The 21,582-nt window shown below is 41.5% G+C and overlaps 1 protein-coding gene across 3 annotated transcripts in view; it reads left to right on the top strand.

Annotated features, from left to right (window-relative positions):
* The window catches only part of SLC37A1 (solute carrier family 37 member 1), an 815,749-nt gene that overhangs the window by 93,529 nt on the left and 700,638 nt on the right, over positions 1-21,582 (top strand). For all 3 annotated transcript variants that reach the window (XM_044072224.1, XM_044072226.1, XM_044072225.1), the window contains exon 2: positions 6,632-6,865. In XM_044072224.1, coding sequence (XP_043928159.1) covers positions 6,810-6,865 — 56 coding nt within the window. In that variant the 5' untranslated portion in view covers positions 6,632-6,809. The remainder of the gene's footprint in view (positions 1-6,631; positions 6,866-21,582) is intronic.

Genomic DNA, 21,582 nt, shown 5'->3' on the forward strand with positions numbered 1-21,582 from the left:
CGAACACCACTCGATAGCGGGGATGACATGCAAACTCCACACAGAAGGCGCTTCAGCCGAGAATTGAATGGGTTGCTGTGAGGTGACAAAACTACCACTGCACCTCCGTGGTAGTCTTTAATGCAATGCCTTACCTCAGTACTGTGCAATACTCAAGCAAACAGAGATCACTGTATAATAAATGTTAAAGTGGGTTTCATTTATGTGCAGTATTAGGATTATCTATCTAGAACATCATGGTATATAGTATGTAGTTATATATGTATTAATGTCCTGTTGTATTAATTCTATGTGATATCTGCACATTTGAGTTGGAAGATATGGAACTTCATTCAGTTTTTGTACTTGTGTGATTCTGAATGACAATAAAGTTTACTTTGACTTTAAAATCGCTGAAAATACGAGTTAGAGGTTTGTACTGAAATTGAATCTAAACTCCCATTTTCTTTGTATGCATTAACACTAAAATGATTTTTTTGGCCACAGTGAAGAACAGTTCAATATTTCATGAAGAAAATGTGCATCTAAATGGGGATTCCAATAAAATAATGTACAACTCATCCAGTTTTCAATAGCTTTCTGGTTTAATAGCTGCTTAGCGTAAAAATGGCTTTGAAAAATTGCCCTTGGTATATAATTGTCTGAGGGGAACAGCAAAGTATATGTTTAATGAAACCTAAAATAAAGGAAAATGTATGTTTTAAAACAAGCTAGGGAGAGGTTTTCTGCAAAATAATAAAATCTGTGTCTTGTACTTTAGATTATGATGATAAAAAAAAAAGAACTGTGCAACTTTAAACCAGGAAAGGGGACCATTATCTTCAATGATTAATATTTGGCAAGCAGAGAAAATTTTGTTTTAAGGATGAAAGTGAAATGAAAGAAGATATAATGATTCAATCCTGTTCATTTCTCTGTTTTAAAAGAGACTGTCAAAGTTATGGGATAGGAAGCTCCCTGAATTCTGAATGTTGTGTATGGTGGCTGTGTTCCCCGAGGATTCTACTTTGCCTAGGACTGAGCTTGGGGTTTACTGCCTGAATGAACTTATATAAAGGGAAGTTTTGTTTATTGATGAACAGATTGTAATCTGCTGGTATGTGAGAACATGCTGACCTCAAAGAAAACCTGTAGCTACCACCTGTAAGAGAGCTCCTTGTCGTACTATTGACTTACCTGTTTGATACAGAGCCAAGAAAACACTTGATGTTTGATTCAAAAGCAGTTGCTTAATGAGAAGGAAATATCAGATAACTTCTTGTTGGTCAAAACTGCAGTGGTTCTGCAATTTTATATAAGATATCAGTTGTCTGACCAGTTATCCTGCCTCTTCATAATGTACTTTTAACACGGGTGGAGTGCAGAGTTCAGTAACCTAATTCTCAAATCTCTGTCTTAAAACATGGAAGACCTTGGATTTATAACCGCCACAGTTTTTTTTTCTCCAGTGTTTTATCTATTGTGAAATAAGCCAAAAAAAGGAAGCGGAGGAGAATATAATTAACTGGTGTAGCTCATAGCTTTTGATTCTCTGGTGTGTTCCTAATTCTAGTGCCTTCTGCATTTAGTCTCCATGTTATTTGTCTGCATTATGTGTTCTACTGGGTGACCCATTTGGCTCCCACATCCAAAGACTTGCCATTAGTTAAAGTGGTCATCCTCTAAGTTGGTTGTCCATAAATGTGTGTGTGTGTGGATATCCTGTAATAGACTGACATTCTGCCCAATATTGGTCCTCTACCTTGCTTAAAGAAAAACTCCACTCCCTAGAAGCTCTATTGAATGCTGATATCTGTGCGGTCACTGAGACATGGTTTAAAGCTGCGAAGAGCACAGCAACACTGCAAGGTTATAATGCCTTCCACACATTTAGACCAGCTACTTCACAGGTAGGGACTAAAGGTGGAGATGTCTCTATTTACATCAAAAATAAATATACTTCAAGGCTAGTCAAACAGGACAATGCACTTGAATTGCTCCATGTTCAAATCACCATAGGCAAAATCCAGTACCACTTCCTTGCAAGCTATAGGCCCACCTGTATGATCCAGGAAACCCATACCACGTGTTTAACTTTATTAGAAACACTAACCATCCAACCCAATGCCATATTCATGGGTGACTTTAATTACCCCACTATTAACTGGGAATTCTGTATGACACCAAACATAGAAGCACAGAGATTCCTGGATTTTGTAAACACTCTCTGGACCAGACAGTCAATACACCAACCAGAGGTGCAACCATACTGGATCTGAACCTCACTGATATGGGAGAGTGCTGCACACCCCCTACTGTAATGTCAGACCATGAAATGGTCTATTTTGAAGTAAAAATAAAACCTTCAACACCAGCTAAACCTGGAATATTCAGGAACTACTCTAAGGCTAATGTCCTGCTATTAAATGATAACCTGGCAAAATTTCAAGCCCCCCATAAAACCCTGAGAACACTGCTGCCTATGCAGAACTGTTCATAGAAACATTGTACAAGCATGTTAACTGCATAGAGGCAGCTGTACCCACTAGGAAGAAGTAGGGAACCCACTAAAAAAACAAGCCATCCTGGTGGAATCACAAAACCAATAGGCTGTGTAATAGAACGAAGAAAATCATGGCAAAAAAAAGGAGGTGAAGCACCCACCAGGTAAAAGCACCACCATCAAACTAAACAAACAACTCAGAGGACAAATAAAGTCTACTAACGTCAAATCTGAAGCAAGTTTGGGCTCCCAGGCCAAGGACAACCAACAAGCATTCTTTAGTTATGTCTGCAACCTCAAAGGTAATACACAATTGTGTGCAGAGATCATTATAAATGGAGCCACCTATAATAAGCCAGAAGATGCAGCAAACCTCCTGGTTCAGTTTTAACCTTCTTCCCCTCAATCTTCCATCAGAAAATTCCATCAGATATAACTCCCCCTACTATCACTAGGGAACAGGCCCTTAATACTTTCTCTAAGACTGAGAACACTGCATCAGTGGGCACAGACAATATCCCAAGATACCTTCTAAATAGCATGAAACATGACATATCAGGGCCTCTGGAATTACTATTTAACTGTAGCCTCCAAACAAGCTTCACGCCTCATAAATGGAGAACAAAAACAGTCATCCCTCTGCACAAAGGTGGGCCATCTACAGACCCATAAGTCTCACTAGTCTTATATGTAAAGCCATGGAGGTAATTATCATGGAAATGATCAATAGAGATATAGTAAGCCTCCGGACTCTACCCAGTTTGGTTTCAACAAGGGCAGATCATGCCCACTCAACCTGGTGGACTTCTTTGAGAAGGTAACCAAATCAATGGATGAGGGAAAAATGGTTCACACTGCCTACCTTGACCTGGCCAATGCATTTGACAATGCCACACTCAGGCATTGTTGGCAAATTCAAGAGGTTAGGTACAAACTCATATGTCTCCTGGTGGATAGTCAGCTGGCTCATAGACAGGACCCAGGAAGTTAGAATTGGGGACTCCACCTCTACAAAGAGGTCGGTCACAAGTGGAGTCCCTTAGGGATCCATCCATGGACCGTTCCTTTTTGACATTCACTTCTCTGAAGTCAAGGCCAGTGTCAGTGGTCTCTGGCTGACTAAATTTGCAAATGATTGCAAATTAGGAGCTATCATTGAATCCCACATTGACACAAATGTTCTCCAGGAGGGACTGACACAGACAACTGGTGTCAGAGCCATGGACTTAAACTAAATTCCAAGAAATGCATAATAGTATCCTTTGGGAAGCCGTCCACCCCTATAACTGCCATATTGACAGCACACCCCTTAGAGATGACTCCATAGTCAGGGACTTAGGGACACACATAGATAATATAGCCTTTGATCATCAGGTGCCTACATTCTATGTTGAGCAACTTATAAACAAAGGGATGGCATCTAAGTCCACGAAAGTCATTGTTCCACTGTATTTGGCATTCATCAGACCTATCATTAAATACAATTCCCCTTTTGGTATTTACCTAACCAGCCATATCCAACAATTGAAACGTCCACAGAGGTTCCTCACTAAAAATATACAGGGCGTAAGTAAAATGTCCTATACAGACCGCCTCAAGGCACTATCCCTGTATTCTGTCCCTACATGCTTTTGAGCAGAGATTTATGCCTGGCATACAGGGCATTGTGAAACCCCACTCTGATGGACCTCCTGCATATCCACAAAACAAACAGCACCAGAATTACCTGTTCTAAAGACTTAAACCTTGCCTGTGGTATAAATAGGTCCTGCTGTAGAGACAGGTATATATCTCAGAGACTACCAGTCTATGGAACAGGCTTTCCATCCGTGTGAAGCATAGTGCCTCCCTAACCCAGTTCAAGTGCAACTTTGGCAACTGGGTGGGGAACAGGAAATTCATCACTGGTTTGGCACCTATGTCTGTAATGGACACAGGCAACCTGTTAATGGTTGATCTCCCAGGTCCCTGCTTGTAAATGTTTCATCTCCCAAACCCTTGCTTACAGTTATCAAGGGTATCAAAACTTGTCAGAGATTTTGGATGTATGGCTAGGCTTTAAAAGGCCCTTGTAGTCATTAGCCTAGTAAACACCTATGAACCTATAATGGGATTTGCTTCAACTCTTCCATAATCCTGAACAGGATAAAATAGATATCAGAGAATGAATGAAAAAGGTCATAATTCTTACCAAAAGAAAAGCATGTCTACATAAGCACTAATGCCTGTGTTGACTTAGTTCTTGGAATACTTTCTGCAGCTTTATGAATGTAATCTTCTTTTCCTCTTTAATTTATCCAAATCTTTTGGGTTTCTATACCATGACGGGAATGGAGCCCCTTCCCAAGTCAAAGTATGATTAAAGTTCATGAAGTTAATCTTGTTTCAATCTTTAATGTCAGCCAGAAGTGCTCTTCGCAGCACCTGCAATGTGCTCAGTAATGACTCCTGCAATTTCTGTGGAATTACATGTATTGCTAACTATCTAAATACAATTGTGGTTTCTTTTTTATAAGGCCTGTTGCTCCTACTACTATTGGAACTGTCTGGATATCTTTCTTCCACATTGCTCTTGTTTCTGCCTGCAAATCCTGATCCAAATGGTTCTTAGAATTCTTTCTGCAGCTTAATGAATGTATGGTTGTTGATATTATCCTTTAGGATCTGTATCCAAAATCCTGCTTTCTCCTTATTTATCGAACTCCACTCTGCTTCATCATCATCCCTTTCCACTTTGATTTATAACCTTCTGGTTGTGTTATATATATGAACCTTAACTGTGTAGTTCTAAAAATGCCCACACAAATCAAGTAATCTTAAACCACCTTGTTCTGTTAGGAGGATCAACTTATCCCAATTATCTCTCGCCCTCTTCCCCTCCCAAATTAATTCCTTCAACTATTTATTAATTATTGTCTAAAACTTTTCTGGTTGATAAAAATATGCTTAACCTGTATATAAATCTAAAAGGACTGAAAACATTTTCACTGCTTGTATCTTACTGTATTCATAAACAAGAGCTTCCAGTTTTTCCGTTTTTGTATTATTCTTTGTTTAGTCTCTTCCCACATATCCATAGCTGCTATAACAGAATCCTTTTTAACCCTAACACCTATGGGTATTGCTGAACAAGTTGATATTTTATTGATTAATTTACTTATGTCGTTTACCTCTGTAGCTTTTGTTTTATCTTCTTTTATTTTATATCACAAAACGACTTGAGAAACTGTCTCAAAAAATTCCACTACAACAAAATGTTCTTTTCTGGTATTCTCAAAATAATAAAATAATATAATCTGCAAATAAAGCTAACTGAAAATAAGGGGCTCAGAAATTCAAGGATATAATTGGTATGGTAATCAAGAAAAGTTGGTTTTACTTGCAGAAGATATTGTTTTGTACCTCATAAAACCAGAAAAGGATGTTTCAGTGTTGTGGAACATTTTGAGACAGTTACAAGTGTTTTCAATCTTTTTTTTAAAATGATGTTTATAAAATCAGATATAATACTTTGCATTATGTGGTTTTACAAATTAAACTTGGTAGGCTGATGGGTCTGCAGTTCTTGGGATGTAGGGTGGGCTGCATTAACAACATGCTCCATAATGATTTTTGATATAGGAAGGTACCTGGGAATTTGTGGAACTTTGCTGACTATTTCTGCCATGAAGATGGCAGTAAGGATGTCTGGAACAACATTAACAGTTTAGTTCTTAATCATCTGTAGTTAAAGGTGGATTTATAATCACCTGTACTTCAGGTGCTTATTTTAGTTCGTGTTAAATCTTCTTACAATATCTTTGCTATTTTTGCTGAAAAAAAATCATGCACTTCATGTACTTTATTTTCCTAAAATGCTACAAAATGAGGCTCATCACAGTATGCTTTTTCAAAAAAAAATATTCAGCAGTACCTCAAAAACACGTTTGGAACACTGTTGTAGACCAGTGCCCTAACCCAGCCAGCAGATCTAAAGTAAAAATATAAATGTTTAGAGTTAAATTACCCGACATTGTATTTTGTGGTTCTCCTAGGCTATGAAGTGCCAAGAAATGTTTTGTAGACTTGTTGGTTTAACTCACTAATGTTTTTAATGACTCTTGAATTCATTTTCTGAATATGCTATATTCCTTTCATATCTCTTTGCAGATGGAGATGTAGAAAATACAAGTGCCTGAACCAAATATCTACAAAGGAAATAATATCAATATGCATTACTTGACAACTTGACACTGTTTTTTTTTTTTATTGAAACTGGTTCTGATTAAACACCTGGGCTAGTTACACTTGCTTCCTGGATTTCAACAATATCAACACAGAAAAGAAAATGTCTCCACTTCCTCCTGGAATTCGTTGTTTCATTTCATTTTCAAGGGAACAGTGGTAAGTTTGTGAATACAGTGTACTGTTAAAAGGGTATGAGAGTCTGCTTGTTTTAAATAATGCACTTGTAAGACATTACTTTCTTTTATTTGTAACTATTAGTCATTTTTGTTACAAGCAGTTCTATGATGCAGGTTAAAAAATTTATGGAAACCTACCCTTTAGCAGTACTCCATATGAAATGCAAATTCTGTTCTCATTGTAGTTCTGTTTTTAACTACATAGACGGACAAACTTCATTTTAGTAATGGTGTACCAAAATTTATTTCTTTGAATTACTTTTCCTGTCTTGGGATTGTGACCTTATAGTGGTGGAGAGTCTGCATGCCTATTTAATATTTCAGTCAGTGTTATATGGCATTTTATACCTCTGGTTACAGTTAGTCTTGGCAGATTGGTTTAAAACGAGACGCCAGACAAAATGATCCACAAAATTACCTCATTGTGCTACTTTCAAACAATAACAGAATTTTGCTTGCAACAGAGTTACTGATATACACCTCTAAAGGCAGGCCTGGATATGGTGTTCACTGTAAGTATTTACTGGCTCAGCCCACTATAATTACATGAAGCTGTCATGGGCTTATCACCCACAAGTCAAAGCTCAAGTGTTACACCACGTAACCCTGCAATGGAGATTAGATCTTAGAATGTGCAATGCCACCTCATTGCTGGGGAAGGAACGAGAGTTTATGCAGGAAGTTGAAGATTACTAGTTAGATACAGCTGGCTTTACCTCTAAAAAAAATATTAGCTCTGGTACTAGACTTTTTGATTGAGGTAGATTCTCTCCTACTCTTTAATTGTCCGTGAGTGAGGTCTAGGCTGGGTGTGCAGATATACATAAGCACCAAGTTGGCTGATGTACAATTTGAGCTTATGACACAAGAGAAAACACCTCATTTTTTTCATCCCTGTCCACTCAATTCACCCAATGACCCCTACTTGTTCCCATTTGGTTCATTCATTCTTTCACCTGGGGAACACTGACTGGGCCTGTGAAGCAGTGCACCAAGCCCCTTCCTATTCTCAATCACACATTGCCACAGGGCTGAGAGGGAGTCCTATGACCCATTCCAATCTCTTCTACCAGAGCACACCATTTTCTATGTTCAGTATGGTGGTTGGGCTCATCTCCTATCCCAGGGCAAGAGCTGAATCCAGGCCCCCATGAGAGTTGGGAAGTAATAAGTAGGTTAGTTGAATGGTCAAGTGACCTTCATCCCTCCTTGGAGCACTTATCCATGTTGGTAATTCTCTGAAGCTCTGCAATAGCTGGTAGACCTCAGGAACATGAACGCCTCCATGTATATGTCATCCTTGGCATGGGTACATCTTCACACTACTATTCAGAGTGTGCTTCCCAGGTGTAAACTGTGTGGGTGTAGCACTGCTAGGTACCACCCAAGCAGTGACAAATGATACTTGCTCCTCCCAGGGGGGTGAACTGCTTACTAGAGTTCCCTCCCACCCTCCTGCCCTGCTCTTTTCTGAGCCCAAGCCACTTATTGAACATTTATTTATTTATATGTGTTTACCAGGGTAGCGTACTGATCAATACTGACACATTTCAGACACAGCCTGGGTGAAATACAAAACATTTCACGAGCAAAAAATACAGAAATGTAAACAGTAACAGAATCGGTCCGACTTATTACATAGAAAAAATATACATACATTCAAGTGAACATACATAATGCAATGAACAGTCAACCAGAAGTGGGTCAATTTTCACTGAATCTTGAGAGAGGAGAAAAGTCTCTGAAAATAGATAGTTTAGGTGATCTGTCCTGTGTTGAAGCGGGATCATTAGGCTTGGATGAAGAAGTACTTTTTGAGCTGCATTCTGAATTTGGAACAAGTGCTGATTTTGTTAATGTTGATGGAGACAACTTGCCCAAGTAGAGGTGCCTGAGAGGAGAAAGCATATGCAGTGCTGTAGAGTTTGGTTCTAGGGGTAATGAGAGTTGGTGTGCCTTGTGAGTACTGTCTCAGGTTGTATGAGGAGTTGCAAGGGGTGTAAAAGTGTGGAGATGGAGTAGTTTGCAGAGTCGTGATCCTAAACATGTGTTATATTTTGTTTTATGGGTAGCCATATGTCTTTTTTCTAGGGTGACACAGTGATGCTCACAGAGAGACGAATTTGTAATGAATCAGCAGATGCTGTTTCAGATGGTCTGGAGCGTAGCAGTGTTTTTCTTGGAGGCAAAACTCAGCAGCACATATTCAAGTTGAGAAAGGAGAACTCTTTTGCCACTGGCTGTTCTGGCTAGTTGGGATAGAAAAAGGGAGATCTTTTTGGCCCAGAAGAAGAGGGAGTTTATTTGGGCTCTCACTTTGTTTATGTGGAAATGGAAGTTTGGTGACTGACCAAGCCACAGTCTTAGGTATATGAAGTTGGAGATTGTGTCTGTGGAATGGTTGTGTAGATCAAAGTGCTTGCTGAGTTTTCTGTAGAGTTCCAAAAAGCATAGTTTTGGTCTTGGTGGGGTTGAGAAGTAGTTTATGGTTTGTGAGCCATTGGTGGAGCTTATATAAGTTTGACTGGAGTTGGGACTGAATGTTGGCATGAAAGTGACCATGTCATCAGCATACAGAATAAGCAGGAGATGGGGGAGGTCACAAGGAAGTTTATGAATTTGGAGAAGAGGAGGGGGCACTCATTGACCCTTGTAGTACACCTTTGGTAATAGTCCACAAGGGCAGCTAGCCTAGTACTTACCTATGAACCTATAATGGGTGCAAATTTTGATTGGAAGGATCCTATTTTAACACTGAAGTGTCTATCAGCGAGGACATTTTTAAACTAGGGAGCAGTATCTGGACTGATACCAATTTCAGTTAGTGATCAAATTCAAATATCTTTGTCATGTCTATAAATTAGGCACCTGAAAGACGGCCACTAGCAGAGTTTAGCAGAATGTCATCAGTTAGGGACCAGAGTGCTGTCATACTACTTCGTCCAGACCACATTCCATGTTTGGAGAAGAGCAGGTGGTACTGCTGGATATAGAGGAAGACTTGGGTGCAGACTATCTTTTCAAAAATTTTTCCCAGAATTGGGAGGATGAATATTACACAGAAGTGAAAGGTATCGTTTGGGTCAATTTGTTTTGGAAGGGGTTTAATTAGAGCAGTTTTCCAAATATGTGGCATGATGCTTTGTGTAAGACATAGATTATATATGTGGGTGAGAGGAAGGCATTGATGCTTCCTATTGTAATATATGAACCAGGGGTTTATGTTGTCAGATCCAAGAGGGGTGTCCGTGGAAATATTTTCAAGTAGAATAGAGACTTCTTTCAGATGTATGCATTTGAAATGGAAAAGGGGGATGAATGATGGTATGGGCAATGTATGATCTGCAGGAGATGTGGAATTTATTGAAGGGAGATTGCTAAATTCTTTAAGGAAGTATTTTGGATGAGGTTTTGCTTGTACTACACTGAATGGTGTTTTTAGACAGGGTATCATGATGAGGTTTAATTCCCCTAAGTAGGTTAACCTCTTTCCAACAGCATTTGAGGGAATATAAGAGGGTAATTTGTTTCTTTGTTTGGAGATTTGTTTTGTGCCTTCTGATGGACTTCTTGTCTAGGCTACACAAGACTATAAAGGAAGTGCAGTTGTCAGTTGTGGAAGTCTGTTTATATTTTTGTCATGCTTCACCCCTCAGAATTAAAAGATGTTCGAGTTCAGTGAATAGCCGTTCAGTTTTGGTAGGTTTATAAAGCCTATGGATAAGTGGGAAGAATTTATCTTTTAGCTGAAGTAGTAAGTTGGTTAGACTTGCAGCTGCTGTATTAGGGTCATGTAAGGAGAGTATATGATTTCAGCTGTGGGTTGTGAGAAAGGTTCTGAGTTTGAATATATCTGTGCTACTCTTGTTTCTGAAGGTTTTTAGTATCAACGGTAGTTGTAAAGGGTGGTTGACAACTAAAAAGGTGATTGGGCAGTGGTTGCTTAGTGATGGTGGCAGAATGTTTGTTAGCAATGGAGTTTGGTATGTTAGTAATAATCAAGTGGAGTGTGGAGTGTTTGGAGGACCTGAGGTTAGGTTTTGCTGGTTATTTTATGAGTTGAAGGAGACCTGGGACAGTTATTAAAAATATTACTCATAAGTGATTTGAATGTATCTAGAGAAGCAGGTGGTGTTAGGTTGTAGCAATCAGAAATGATTTTCCTTTGTGAGATGGAAATTTTAGGAGAATCAAGTTAGGGCCAGAGTCTGAGGAAGAGTTTCCTTGGGCACTAGCTGTTGGGTTTAGGTTCTCACTGTACAAAATTAGAGAGCCTTCATGTGGTCATTTACATTGCCTGCCATCACTGACATACTTGTAGGAGTTTAGAAAGTGTTGGAAATTGGCGAGAGCATTTTGACCCAAGATTCTGTGACTGCTATAATGTCTGGGTTATGCTGTGAAATAAAAGCACTTAGGTGGTCTAGCTTGTTTCTGATGCTATATGCTCGAGAAAGGCACAGGCCAGTGTAGGAAGGGAGTAGTTGTGATATTGATTAAATGGAGTTGGTAGGCCCGGGTTGGTTTCAATGTCACTATTAAGAAAGAGTATAAAGATTATGGAAGATACTCTGAATGAGGTCTTTGGTGGTGTTTGGTGGAGAAAAAAATGTTTTTGAGTCTTAGTCATCATATAGAGGAGTGATCTTGACAATGGTGAGCTGGAAACTAGGTTTGGTCTGATTACTGGGGAGGTGTGGATGGTGGTTTGTTGGTGATTAAGTTATGGAAGTAGGGGGTAATGGATAGTGATATGACAGGTTGTGTGTTTTTTATAGATGTTTGTTATTTGTAGTAGGGGTGAAGGAGTTGAAGAAGAAAGAAGTAGGAGGTAGAATTAGGGTAAGTTGTGCAAAAAGGAGCATATTATTGATTGGGTATGTGCTGTCGTACAGGAAGTTGTAAGTGGGAAATAAGACTTCCATTAATATTGTAGTACTGACTATAAGGGTAGTGAGATTAGATAGCGATGTAGTGTCTTTTTAAGAGGTGTGCCTTGAGGGTGTGTCAGTGGGTAGAGATCGGAGTAAATATAATGGGTGTCCGGGGGTGGCTAGGGAGTTGGAAGAGGGAGGAAAGTGAAGCAGGACACAATTCCCACTGGCTTGGGAGTTAATCATTCAAGGCATGTTGTCTAGCAGTAAGCTCAAAACTGGCTGGGTACAAACGCATGAGTTATTCAGAAATGAGAACTTGTAGAAAAGAGGCAATGCAAATAATTTTATCACAGTAAAGCAGTGTATGTTGTTCCACCATTTTAATAAGGTAGGCTCACCCTAAATAGAATGTGCCTATTGAACTAGAAATGTTTTGAAAGGAAGAATCGGGCAAAGAGCAGCCACAGAGATACCTCCTGCCTTAATAGAGTTATAAAAAAGAAAAAAAGAAGTGTAAGACACTAAATATAATTGGCAGGATAAGTTGGAAATGTTCCTTACTCTTCTTGCTTGCTTTTCATTTGCTAAAGTGTCTGTGTGAAGTGATTGGGTAGAATCTACTGCACAGATGATGCTAGTTTACAGTGTTAGGACAGGCTCACATAGCTTTTCAAAGAAGTGAAATAACTGAGGGAGGAAAATCAAACAGAATAATAATTTAAGATGTAGGAGTTCATGGAGGAGTTCATTTAAATTAGGAGGAAGAAGAGAAAAAGTAATTTTGTTTCACTTTAAAAACTTGACACAGAAATAAGATAAACCTGAGAATGTTGGGACTGCCATACAGCAGATATGTAAACAAATGCAGTACAACAAAACACCTGAAGGTGGGTCATCTGGGTCACAGCTTCATCCTTCTGCACCATGGGAGTGGCAATATGAGTCACCTCATGTAGATTGCAGGTAGCAGAAAGGAGCATTGTTTGTGCATATTGGCCTATTGGCTGTTGAGAATGTTCAGCCTTCTTAAAAACCTTGGGAGTGTGGCTTGATACGGTACCGTCTACTCATAGTGTAGTTCTGCTGGGACATCAACTCTTACATGAGGAATGATGGAGATACCTAGAAGAACATGACTGGGAGGTGTAGCATGTTTGGTCTAAGCCCTGACTTTGACTCTCTACTGGATTTCTGTGCTAGTCATGGATTGGCCAGAATGATCACTATGTTTGAATACCAGGCTGTTTACAACTGTATATGGGACCAGATCACTGACTGACTAACATTGTAGCTGTGTTATCAGATTTGAGGTAAAACGTTCTGGATGATTGGTCAGGAAAGGAGCTACATTGTCAGCAAAGCACAACTTGGTAGTTTTGGCAGCCTGGTGCAAAGGTTTGAGACATTGTGCTATTACTCCTAGACCCTTCAATTGTCCTGGCTTTGATTCTCACAACCTCAGTTTTCCTAGTGTGTGGCTCTGAATAAGTCCTTAACCAGACATTGCTACTTGGGTTGCCCCTGAAAAGTGACTGTGTCTATTGAGATTATTCACTTAACATTTTTTTTGTAATGAGCTGATTCAAACAACTGGAGCAACAAAGACAATGATCAGACCTGCGGAACCCAAATGTGTAGTGAGGGTAGACTGGGAGTGTCCATCACGTTTTTGTAAGGAATGAATTTAACTTGCATATCTGTAAAACATTCTTCCAAATATTGGAGTTCAGCGGCATTAGAGTTTGAACCGACTCTGTTGAACTCAGCATTCCAGGCAAATGTATCAAGAAACTGTAAATAAAAGCAGATAATTGCTTTCTATGGTAATAATTCAGTGACAGTCTTGTGGACATGAAGTTTAAGAACAATGTCATCCATTCTGTGCCACCAGAACTAAGTGATAAGTATTGACAGATCAGGAAGGCAACAGTAATGGCAGTTATTGAAGTAAAGACCTGTGTGTGGAGTAATTTAATGAAGCCATAAATAATGACTTTTGGGTGGCCTCAGAGATTCTGGCAAACGATTCTGCAACTTTGTGGGGGTCAGAGTGGCATTGTCCTGATTCTTCTCAGCAAGGTTGGTGAAACATTGACCTTGACTGGGGACATCTATGGGATGTGGAATGAAGATTTTAAGGACCTGGCTTCTTGTGACCTCAAGTGGCATTCTGATGGCAGTTCTGCCTTGGAAGCTGCAGTATTGCAGACCTTGGAAATATTCAAAGTCTGGGAGAAGTCTTGTCTGACCCCAGACCATAAGTCTACCATTACTAAGGCAAAACTGAGTAGTCTTCAGTGATGGGCTTTCATGCTTATAGAGGATACCCAGGAAGTCATAAGTTTAGCTAGTCTGGGACTGTATGAGAGTAGAATGCCTAGGGTCCATCCCTTCTCTACCTTGTGGATTTTGTGGTAGACATGAGCATCTCTGTTCCCTTTGCACACTTGTAGATGTGACTTTCTTTTAATATTAGAGCATTGCTATCGGGCTTATGATTTGTGGACATTTCCCACTAATCTCAGTGTGGATCTTCTCATTCTGCAGCAGAGTGTATCACAAGAATTGATAAAAGATGCTTCATTTGTTATTTGGGGAGTCCATCTGGTCTCCTTCCTTTTAATAAGGAATGTTGATCCCGCAAGAGTGGAGGTTTCACATAAACACACATTTCTTGCTCTCAAACCTCTGGAATGGTACCTGAGACCAGAACATCTCTTGTTTTTTTTTTCAGGCAACCAAACTATCTTGTTGCAAAACAGCAGCATGCAGGTTTGCACGTTGTGCAGAAAGGTAGTGGGCCATAGACTAAAACATTACCCTGTCAGACATTTGCATCTCTGAAGAAGCTGAAAGAGCTGGCAGACTCCCTGAACAATAATTTTAGCCCTCTGCTGTTATACAGGATTTGTAAATATCTGATTAGGCAGCTTTTAGAGTGATGCATCCACAAGATTGAAATTTTCATCACTTTTGGAGCAGTGTGTTCTTCCTCCTGTAAGAAGGAATTTATAATGCACAATTTATTTACTATGACAGGAAAGTCCTCTCTGCAACAGTTCCCTTCATTCACTCACTCATTGTTCTTTTTTGGCTGAGAAAGATGTAGTTTCGCATTCTGAGGTTCTTGGTACACAGTAAAATATTATGGTACAGGCCAAGGAACTTTTCTTCATTGGGGTGAAAGACAGCACTACCTCAGAACTGGGTCCTCATTTAAATACTCTGTTCCCACTAGAACTCCTTCCTGGAGTTTCAGGAGATGTCAAAGCTGCCAGGAAACATTCCATTAATTAGGCACATTTTACTAAATTGTTCTCTGTTTGGGCATGAGGTCAGAGCCGGATCATGGTCAAATGGGGCCCTAAGCAGGGTAATGGATCAGCTCCCCAACCAATCCAGTGTCCCATTGCTTGGCTATTTCTCCACAGTTACCATAATCGCTGTTCAAACCTATCAGTGTGCTTACTGTTTTCTTCTTTACTTCTACAACTATAATGATTAGAGATATTTAAAACTTTTATTTCAAATTTTAATGCACAAACACTGATAGCCGTTTGCTAAATGAAATAATACAATCTCATAATGAAAACAACCTTAGCATGAACAATAAGCTTCTCTGTCCTTGAAACTCACAATGTTAGGTAGTCCAATCTCACCTTCATTTTTGTATATGGGTTCGGAGCCGATCCTCGGCTCCGACTCGGCCGATTTTCAAGCTCGAAGACTTCTGGTTGGCTCGTGGCTAAACAGGTATCCCATGCTGCACCAGTGCAATCCCCAGATCTCGTTTGCTGCGTCGACGAGTTTGGATGTGCTTCTCTTGGCTCTGGCTAAGTTTTTGCAAATTTCATTATTCTAGTATTTTTTTTTTTTGCATAGTTATTGAATATATACATTATAGGACTTTATCTTTATTGTCTTGTGGTTGTTGTGTGACCTTATTAGTGGTATCCTGTGTACCAGTAGTTAGGCCCAATTGCGCTTTATCTAAACCGTTAGTTTTGGCGGTTTCACCCTTTTTTCCTGTTATTTACAGTTAGGATTTACCTAAATTGCCTTGTGGCCTTGTGTGACTAGTATAGTAGTCTCCTGTATTTCAGTAGTTAGACGCACTTGCGTTTTTTCTTGTCTAGAGAAGTAGTTTGGCGAGTTCACCATTTTTAATCAATAGGGGCTCCTATTGATTATTTCCTGTCAAGCGATTATTGTTGACTGGTGGTCTTTAGCGGGCACCCACTAAAATCTTAATTTCTTACAGCTGTTGATTTGCTACCCTTGAGCGTGTGTTTTGTGTGTGTGTTGTGCCTTCTTTGTCTGTTTGAATTAGAAGACCCGGTTCTTCACAGGGCTAGGCCCGTTTAACTTAGAGGACCTAGTCCTTGTGTTGCTTCCACTGTATTTTATTTAAAATATTTTCCTGTGTGACTGAATCTGTCTAGTGTTTAGTGGAAAATCTAGTTTTTTTATCTTACACAAGGCTAGGCCTGTTTAACTTAGAGGACCTAGTCCTTGTGTAATTCATCTGCAGGGCTAGGCCCATTTTAGTTAGAGGACCTAGTCCTCAGCCATTCCTTTTCTCTTTCTCTTTCCCTCTGATTGCTTGTGGGTTGCAATGTCTAAGGATAGAAAGGAGCACAAACCCTCTGGGTTTAAAAAATGTATGACGTGCTCCCAGAAAATGTCTTCGACCCATGGCCACAGTAACTGTGTCTACTGTTTGGGAGCCATCCATTTGCAAGAATCATGTTTGTTCTGTCATGCTTTCTCTCCTAGAGTGTTGCAGGAGAGAAAGAACAAACTGATACTCAGGGGTCTTTTGAAGCCAACCTTCGAGGAAGCTTTGTCTGGTTCTTTGAGCTTCTTCGTCTAAGTCTTCAAAGTCAAGATCTGACTCAAAATCTAAAGGTTCAAAAAGGCCTTCTCCGGCACTGGCTAGTGTTTCTGAGCCGCCTGCCAAATTAATAAAAGCCGAAGGAGAGCACTGTGGTTTTTGAATCAGTCACAGATACTTCGGTGCCGACTGCTGAATCCGTGCAAATAGTTGACTCTGCTTCTCAGAGCCAGTCTGTAGAGTCCCTACCAGTCTTTTTGATGGTCAAATCTTCAGAACAGTGTTGGTTTTTTGGAGCCGGAGTGCTTGTTACCAACAGAGGAACCCTTGATTCTGGCTCCCCTTGCTGTTGCATTGGAGCCGAGTTTGGCTCAGACACATTCGGCTCCATCCGTCGTGTCCAGGGACCGAAGCTCTTCTGTCAGCACAGAGGGGGAGGTTTTGAATCGATTTTTGTCGGTTCCGAGCCTTCCTCTCGGTGAGTCCGCCAGAGTGAGCTTGGATCCTGCATCTATCTCGGAGCAGATGGCTCTGGCTCTGGTACCGTCCTTTGTCTCTTCGGAGTGGGGGTGGTCTTCAGAGCCAGAGAGATCTGCTTTAGAGGTGATGAGGAGTGTGCTGTCACAATCTACAGCCCCTGCCAGTGGTACAAGCACTCTTCCCCCCAGGGCTCCCACTTTGGTCTCAATCCCTACTCTCTCCGGAGACAGCAGAGACCCACAGCCTCAGGAGCCACCGGCTGGTGGCCCCAGTCTTCCAGGGCATCCCCAGAGGGTCCTTTTGAGGAGCCCCAGTGGAAGAGAGTATGCAAGCGGAAGCATATTGACCCCCAGGATGAATCTCTGACATCGGACACTGACCCCGATGAGTCAGAGGGGTCCCCTAAGTCATCCTCTGATGATGTCTCCTTTGTGGACATTCTAGAGATCCTTAAACAGAGGTGCAACTGGCCCACTGTCAACTCGTCTGATGAGGAGTCATCGTACATGAAGGCTTTTGGGTCTCAACCCTCTGCCTCTTGGGTGTCTCCACCTTTTGATGAGCTAATGGATCTGGTTAGTCGGAAGTTGTGGGATACTCCGGATGCCGTGAAGCCAGTACCTATAAGACCAAATAAGTTCCTGTCTGCTCCTCCTGGAAAATAATTCTTGTCTAAAGGCATTCCCATAGATGCCATGGTGGTGGCAGCAGACACGAAGAAGGAGTTGGTGGAGACTTCTTCCTCTGTACATCTGCCAAAAAAGGAGTCTCAACAGATTTGGGAAGCGCATATTTAGTTCAGTGGCCTTTACACTTCGATCCCTGAACTTTCTTACCCATTTCATGAGGTTGCAGAGGGATCTCTTCAAGGAGTTAGGAGATTCCATACAGGGTGCTTGTCCTGAGGAAGTCCCGGATAGGATCTCTGCTCAGTTGTCCACCCTAAATTCTGTAGTTAACTCCTCCATGTGGCTCGTATTTCATGCGGCTGATGGAGCGAGCAGAGCAAGAGGGTTCAGGAGTTGCCCTTAGGCGCCACTCCTGGATGCGCTTGTGTAATTTTGCGGAGCCATTTAAGTCCATCTTCACCAATGCCCCATTTGATGGTTCCTCCTTGTTTGGTTTCTAGGTGAAAGATACACTTACTCGATGTGAACAGGAAGGAAAGACTCTCTCTGCCGTGGGAGTCCATTTTACCGTCCCCTCTCAACCATACCCCAAAGGTCAAAGGGGGGAGGTAAGATGTGGTTCAAAAAGTCCCAGAGGGCCTTTCCAGACACACAGAGTGAATCCTCCTTCAGAGGCAAAAGAGGAGGAAATGGCAGATGTCACCCTAGAGGCAGGGGCAGTCCGCAGTATCAGCAAGGCCATGGTTCCTTTCGAGGGCAGCCTTATCAGCGCTCCTGATATGGGGCCCAACTGCGTTTTTCTGGGGCCAGTCGGGGGTCGCATCTCTTTGTATCCAGAAGCCTGGCTAAATATAACCCAAGACAAGTGGGTACAAAGAGTTATTACCAGAGGCTATATCATACCCTTTTCCCTTCCACTGCTTGTTCCCCATAAGATCCCAGATGTTCCTCCCAATCACAGGGATCAGGCAACTGTGGAGATCAACAAGTTGCTCTCAAAAAGAGTCATCCAGCCCGTGCCAGCAGATTAGATAGGATCCGGAACTTACTCAAGGTTTTTTTTAGTCCCAAAACAAATCAGAGACTGGAGGCCAATATTGGACCTCAGCAGATTTAACGAATCCATAAAAAAGGACAAGTTTTGGATGGTAACACTGCAGTCAATACTCCAGTAGTTAGGGAAAGACTATTGGATGTGCTCTCGATCTCCAAGACGCTGACTACCATATAAAAATAGACGAGGCATCAAGGAGGTATCTGCGCTTCCAGCTGGGAGCCAGCCATTATCAGATGTTCTTCGTCTCACATTGCTGCAGTCATAACCTGTGGGTAGTCCGCTGTCCTCGGTCAGCCCGAATACCAAAGAGTTAGGCTGGCGTCGGTCATGGGCGCCCGGAGCTGACGTCAGTACGTAGTAGTACTTAAGCGCATGACCGATGCCATATCCTCAGTCTTTCTTGCCACGTGGTCCGAAGCAGAAGCAGCGTTTGCAAGTGCCGTTCGGCGTTCTGAAATTTTCAATTTTCGAGTTTCAGACCGAAGACCAAGTTGGGCTAAGTACCCCATTGGGGAAAATTTTTGTCTTTTCTTGCCTCAGTTAATCCGGATGTCAGAAAAAGTTAATAATCGTATTTCTTGTGGGAAACAGATACCTCATAGGGACTATCATTCTCTCTGTATTCCTTGCTTAGGGCCTGAACACAACATAGTCGGGTGTCGCTTTTGCGCTAGATTTAATAAGCGCACCATTAAATGCAGATTAGACTGTGCTAGGCTTGTTTTCGGTAAGCGGTGTAACTACAGCATGCCGTCGGATCCTCCGACGCCCGCTACCGCAAAAAAGCAAAAAGATAAATCCTTAAGGTCTAAACCGGATGAGTCGTCCGTTGCGGATGCCGGTTCTATGGAATCTACGGTTGAATCTGTGGATCCAGCCAAGGTCTCGGCTGAATCCCAGGGGGAACCTTTACTTTTGCAGGAGTTGGCCTCTCAGGAGTTAGGTCAGGCCGAGGGTGCTTCTCAAGTTTCTGTGGTTCCATCCTTACAAAAGGTTATTAGGCCTTCTACTTCAGTCACTAAAGGCCCTGCTAAGGCTAGACTTGGTATTTCTGGTACAGGCCACAGCCCTGGTTCTTCGGGCTCTGTTCCTAAAAAGCATATGTTGAAAATGGCAGAGGATTTGATTACTTTGATCAGGGGTTCTATGCCCCCTCCAGAGAAGAGGCCTAGGGTGGAGACAGATTTAGAGGGAATGGAACATTCCTCAGATTTCTCTGAGTCCTCAGCTGAGGATTTTCCTCCCTATTCTGATTCGGATGCAGAGGATTCCTGTCCTTCTGCTTCACCTCCAGAGGATTTTTCCTTTTCTGAAACCTTGCATTCCATGAGGGAGTATTTCAAGTGGGAAGGTCAGGATTTTTCAGATTCTTGTAAAAAGCTTAGGGAATTTTTGTTTTTGCCACAACATAGACCTTTGGCTATTCCCCCTGTTTTAGATGTTGTTCAGGATGTTTTTTCTGAAGCTTCCCTTAATCCTGATTTTTTACCCCCTGTCCCTGTCAAGCCAGACAGGTATTACAGAGTTCCAGAGGCACATAAATATTTGTATAAGAGCCCTAGAGCTGACCCGGAAACTATTAGTCAAGGGCCTAAGGGGGTCAGGGCTTCTGTGGTTAAGAATCCAGTTCCTTTGGATAAAGATTCTAGAGCGTTGGATAGGTGGGGTAAAAAAGTGTACACCTCTTCTACGTTAGCTATGAGGGCTTTAAATTGCCAATTCCATATGCTGAAGTATCAGAACTTTCTGTTAGGTCAATTGAAATCTAAGGTAGATGCTTTATCTGAGGGTATAGAGTGTAAGGAATTGCAGGACTTGGTTCATGCTTCAGATCAAGTTGGTAAACATTCCTTGCAGTGTGGCTTCGATGCCCTTCAGGCTTCTTCCAGGGTAGCTGCTACTGGTTCAGTTATTCGTAGACATGCCTGGCTTAAGGATCAAAATTTGTCAGAGCATGTTAAAGCTCGGATTTTGGATGCTCCCCTTCAATCTGAAGTTCTTTTGGTTCCCCTGTGGAGTCAGTTTTGAAAAAAGTGGAAGACAAAGCTAAGTCTATGCAGACAGTTAAGGAATTTTTGCAAGTGCAGCCCCCTAAGTTTAGCAGGAATTGGCCTGCAAGAGGATGGTCTTACCCTTCTTCAGATTTTCAGTCTAAGGGCAGGTCTAGACGTGGTAGGGGCAGGGCTCACGCTCAGGGTTCTTTCAGACCTAGGACTTGGAGTTCTCCTGCACAATCTTCTGGTGAGGGCAGGGGTCAGCCTTTTTGTAAACAGACCCAATGACCTGTATCTCCAGCTGCCAGATCCTTCCTTTCTGGCAGCTCCTCTAGGAGGAAAGTTGGCACTTTTCAAACAAAATTGGCATTTGGTCACCCAGGACAGATGGGTGTTGGACATAATAAATCAAGGCTACAAGTTTTATTTTCACACTTTTCCCCCTTTCAAAGGCATGCCAGATGTACCTCCTCAGCAAAGGCTGGAGGCTCAGGAACAAATTTCTTTGCTTTTACAGATGGGGGCAATCCAGGTGGTACCTCCGTCAGAAGAAGGCCTAGGGTTTTATTCTCGACTATTCCTAGTGCCAAAGAAAGGAAATACTTGGAGGCCTATTCTGGATTTGTCCATTCTCAATACATACCTAGACATTCCAAAGTTCAAGATGTTAACTTTACAGCAACTTCTGCCTCTGATAGGCAAAGATCACTGGATGGTATCTCTGGATCTCAAAGAGGCCTATCTTCACATTCCTATCAGGCCCAGCTGCAGGAGAGTCCTGCATTTTCGGGCTGGCACTTCTTATTATCAGTTCTCTGCATTGCCC

The sequence above is a fragment of the Protopterus annectens genome, chromosome 5.part0 (genome assembly GCF_019279795.1).
Source record: "Protopterus annectens isolate FY-2018-M chromosome 5.part0, PAN1.0, whole genome shotgun sequence".
NCBI classification, from domain to species: Eukaryota; Metazoa; Chordata; order Ceratodontiformes; family Protopteridae; genus Protopterus; species Protopterus annectens.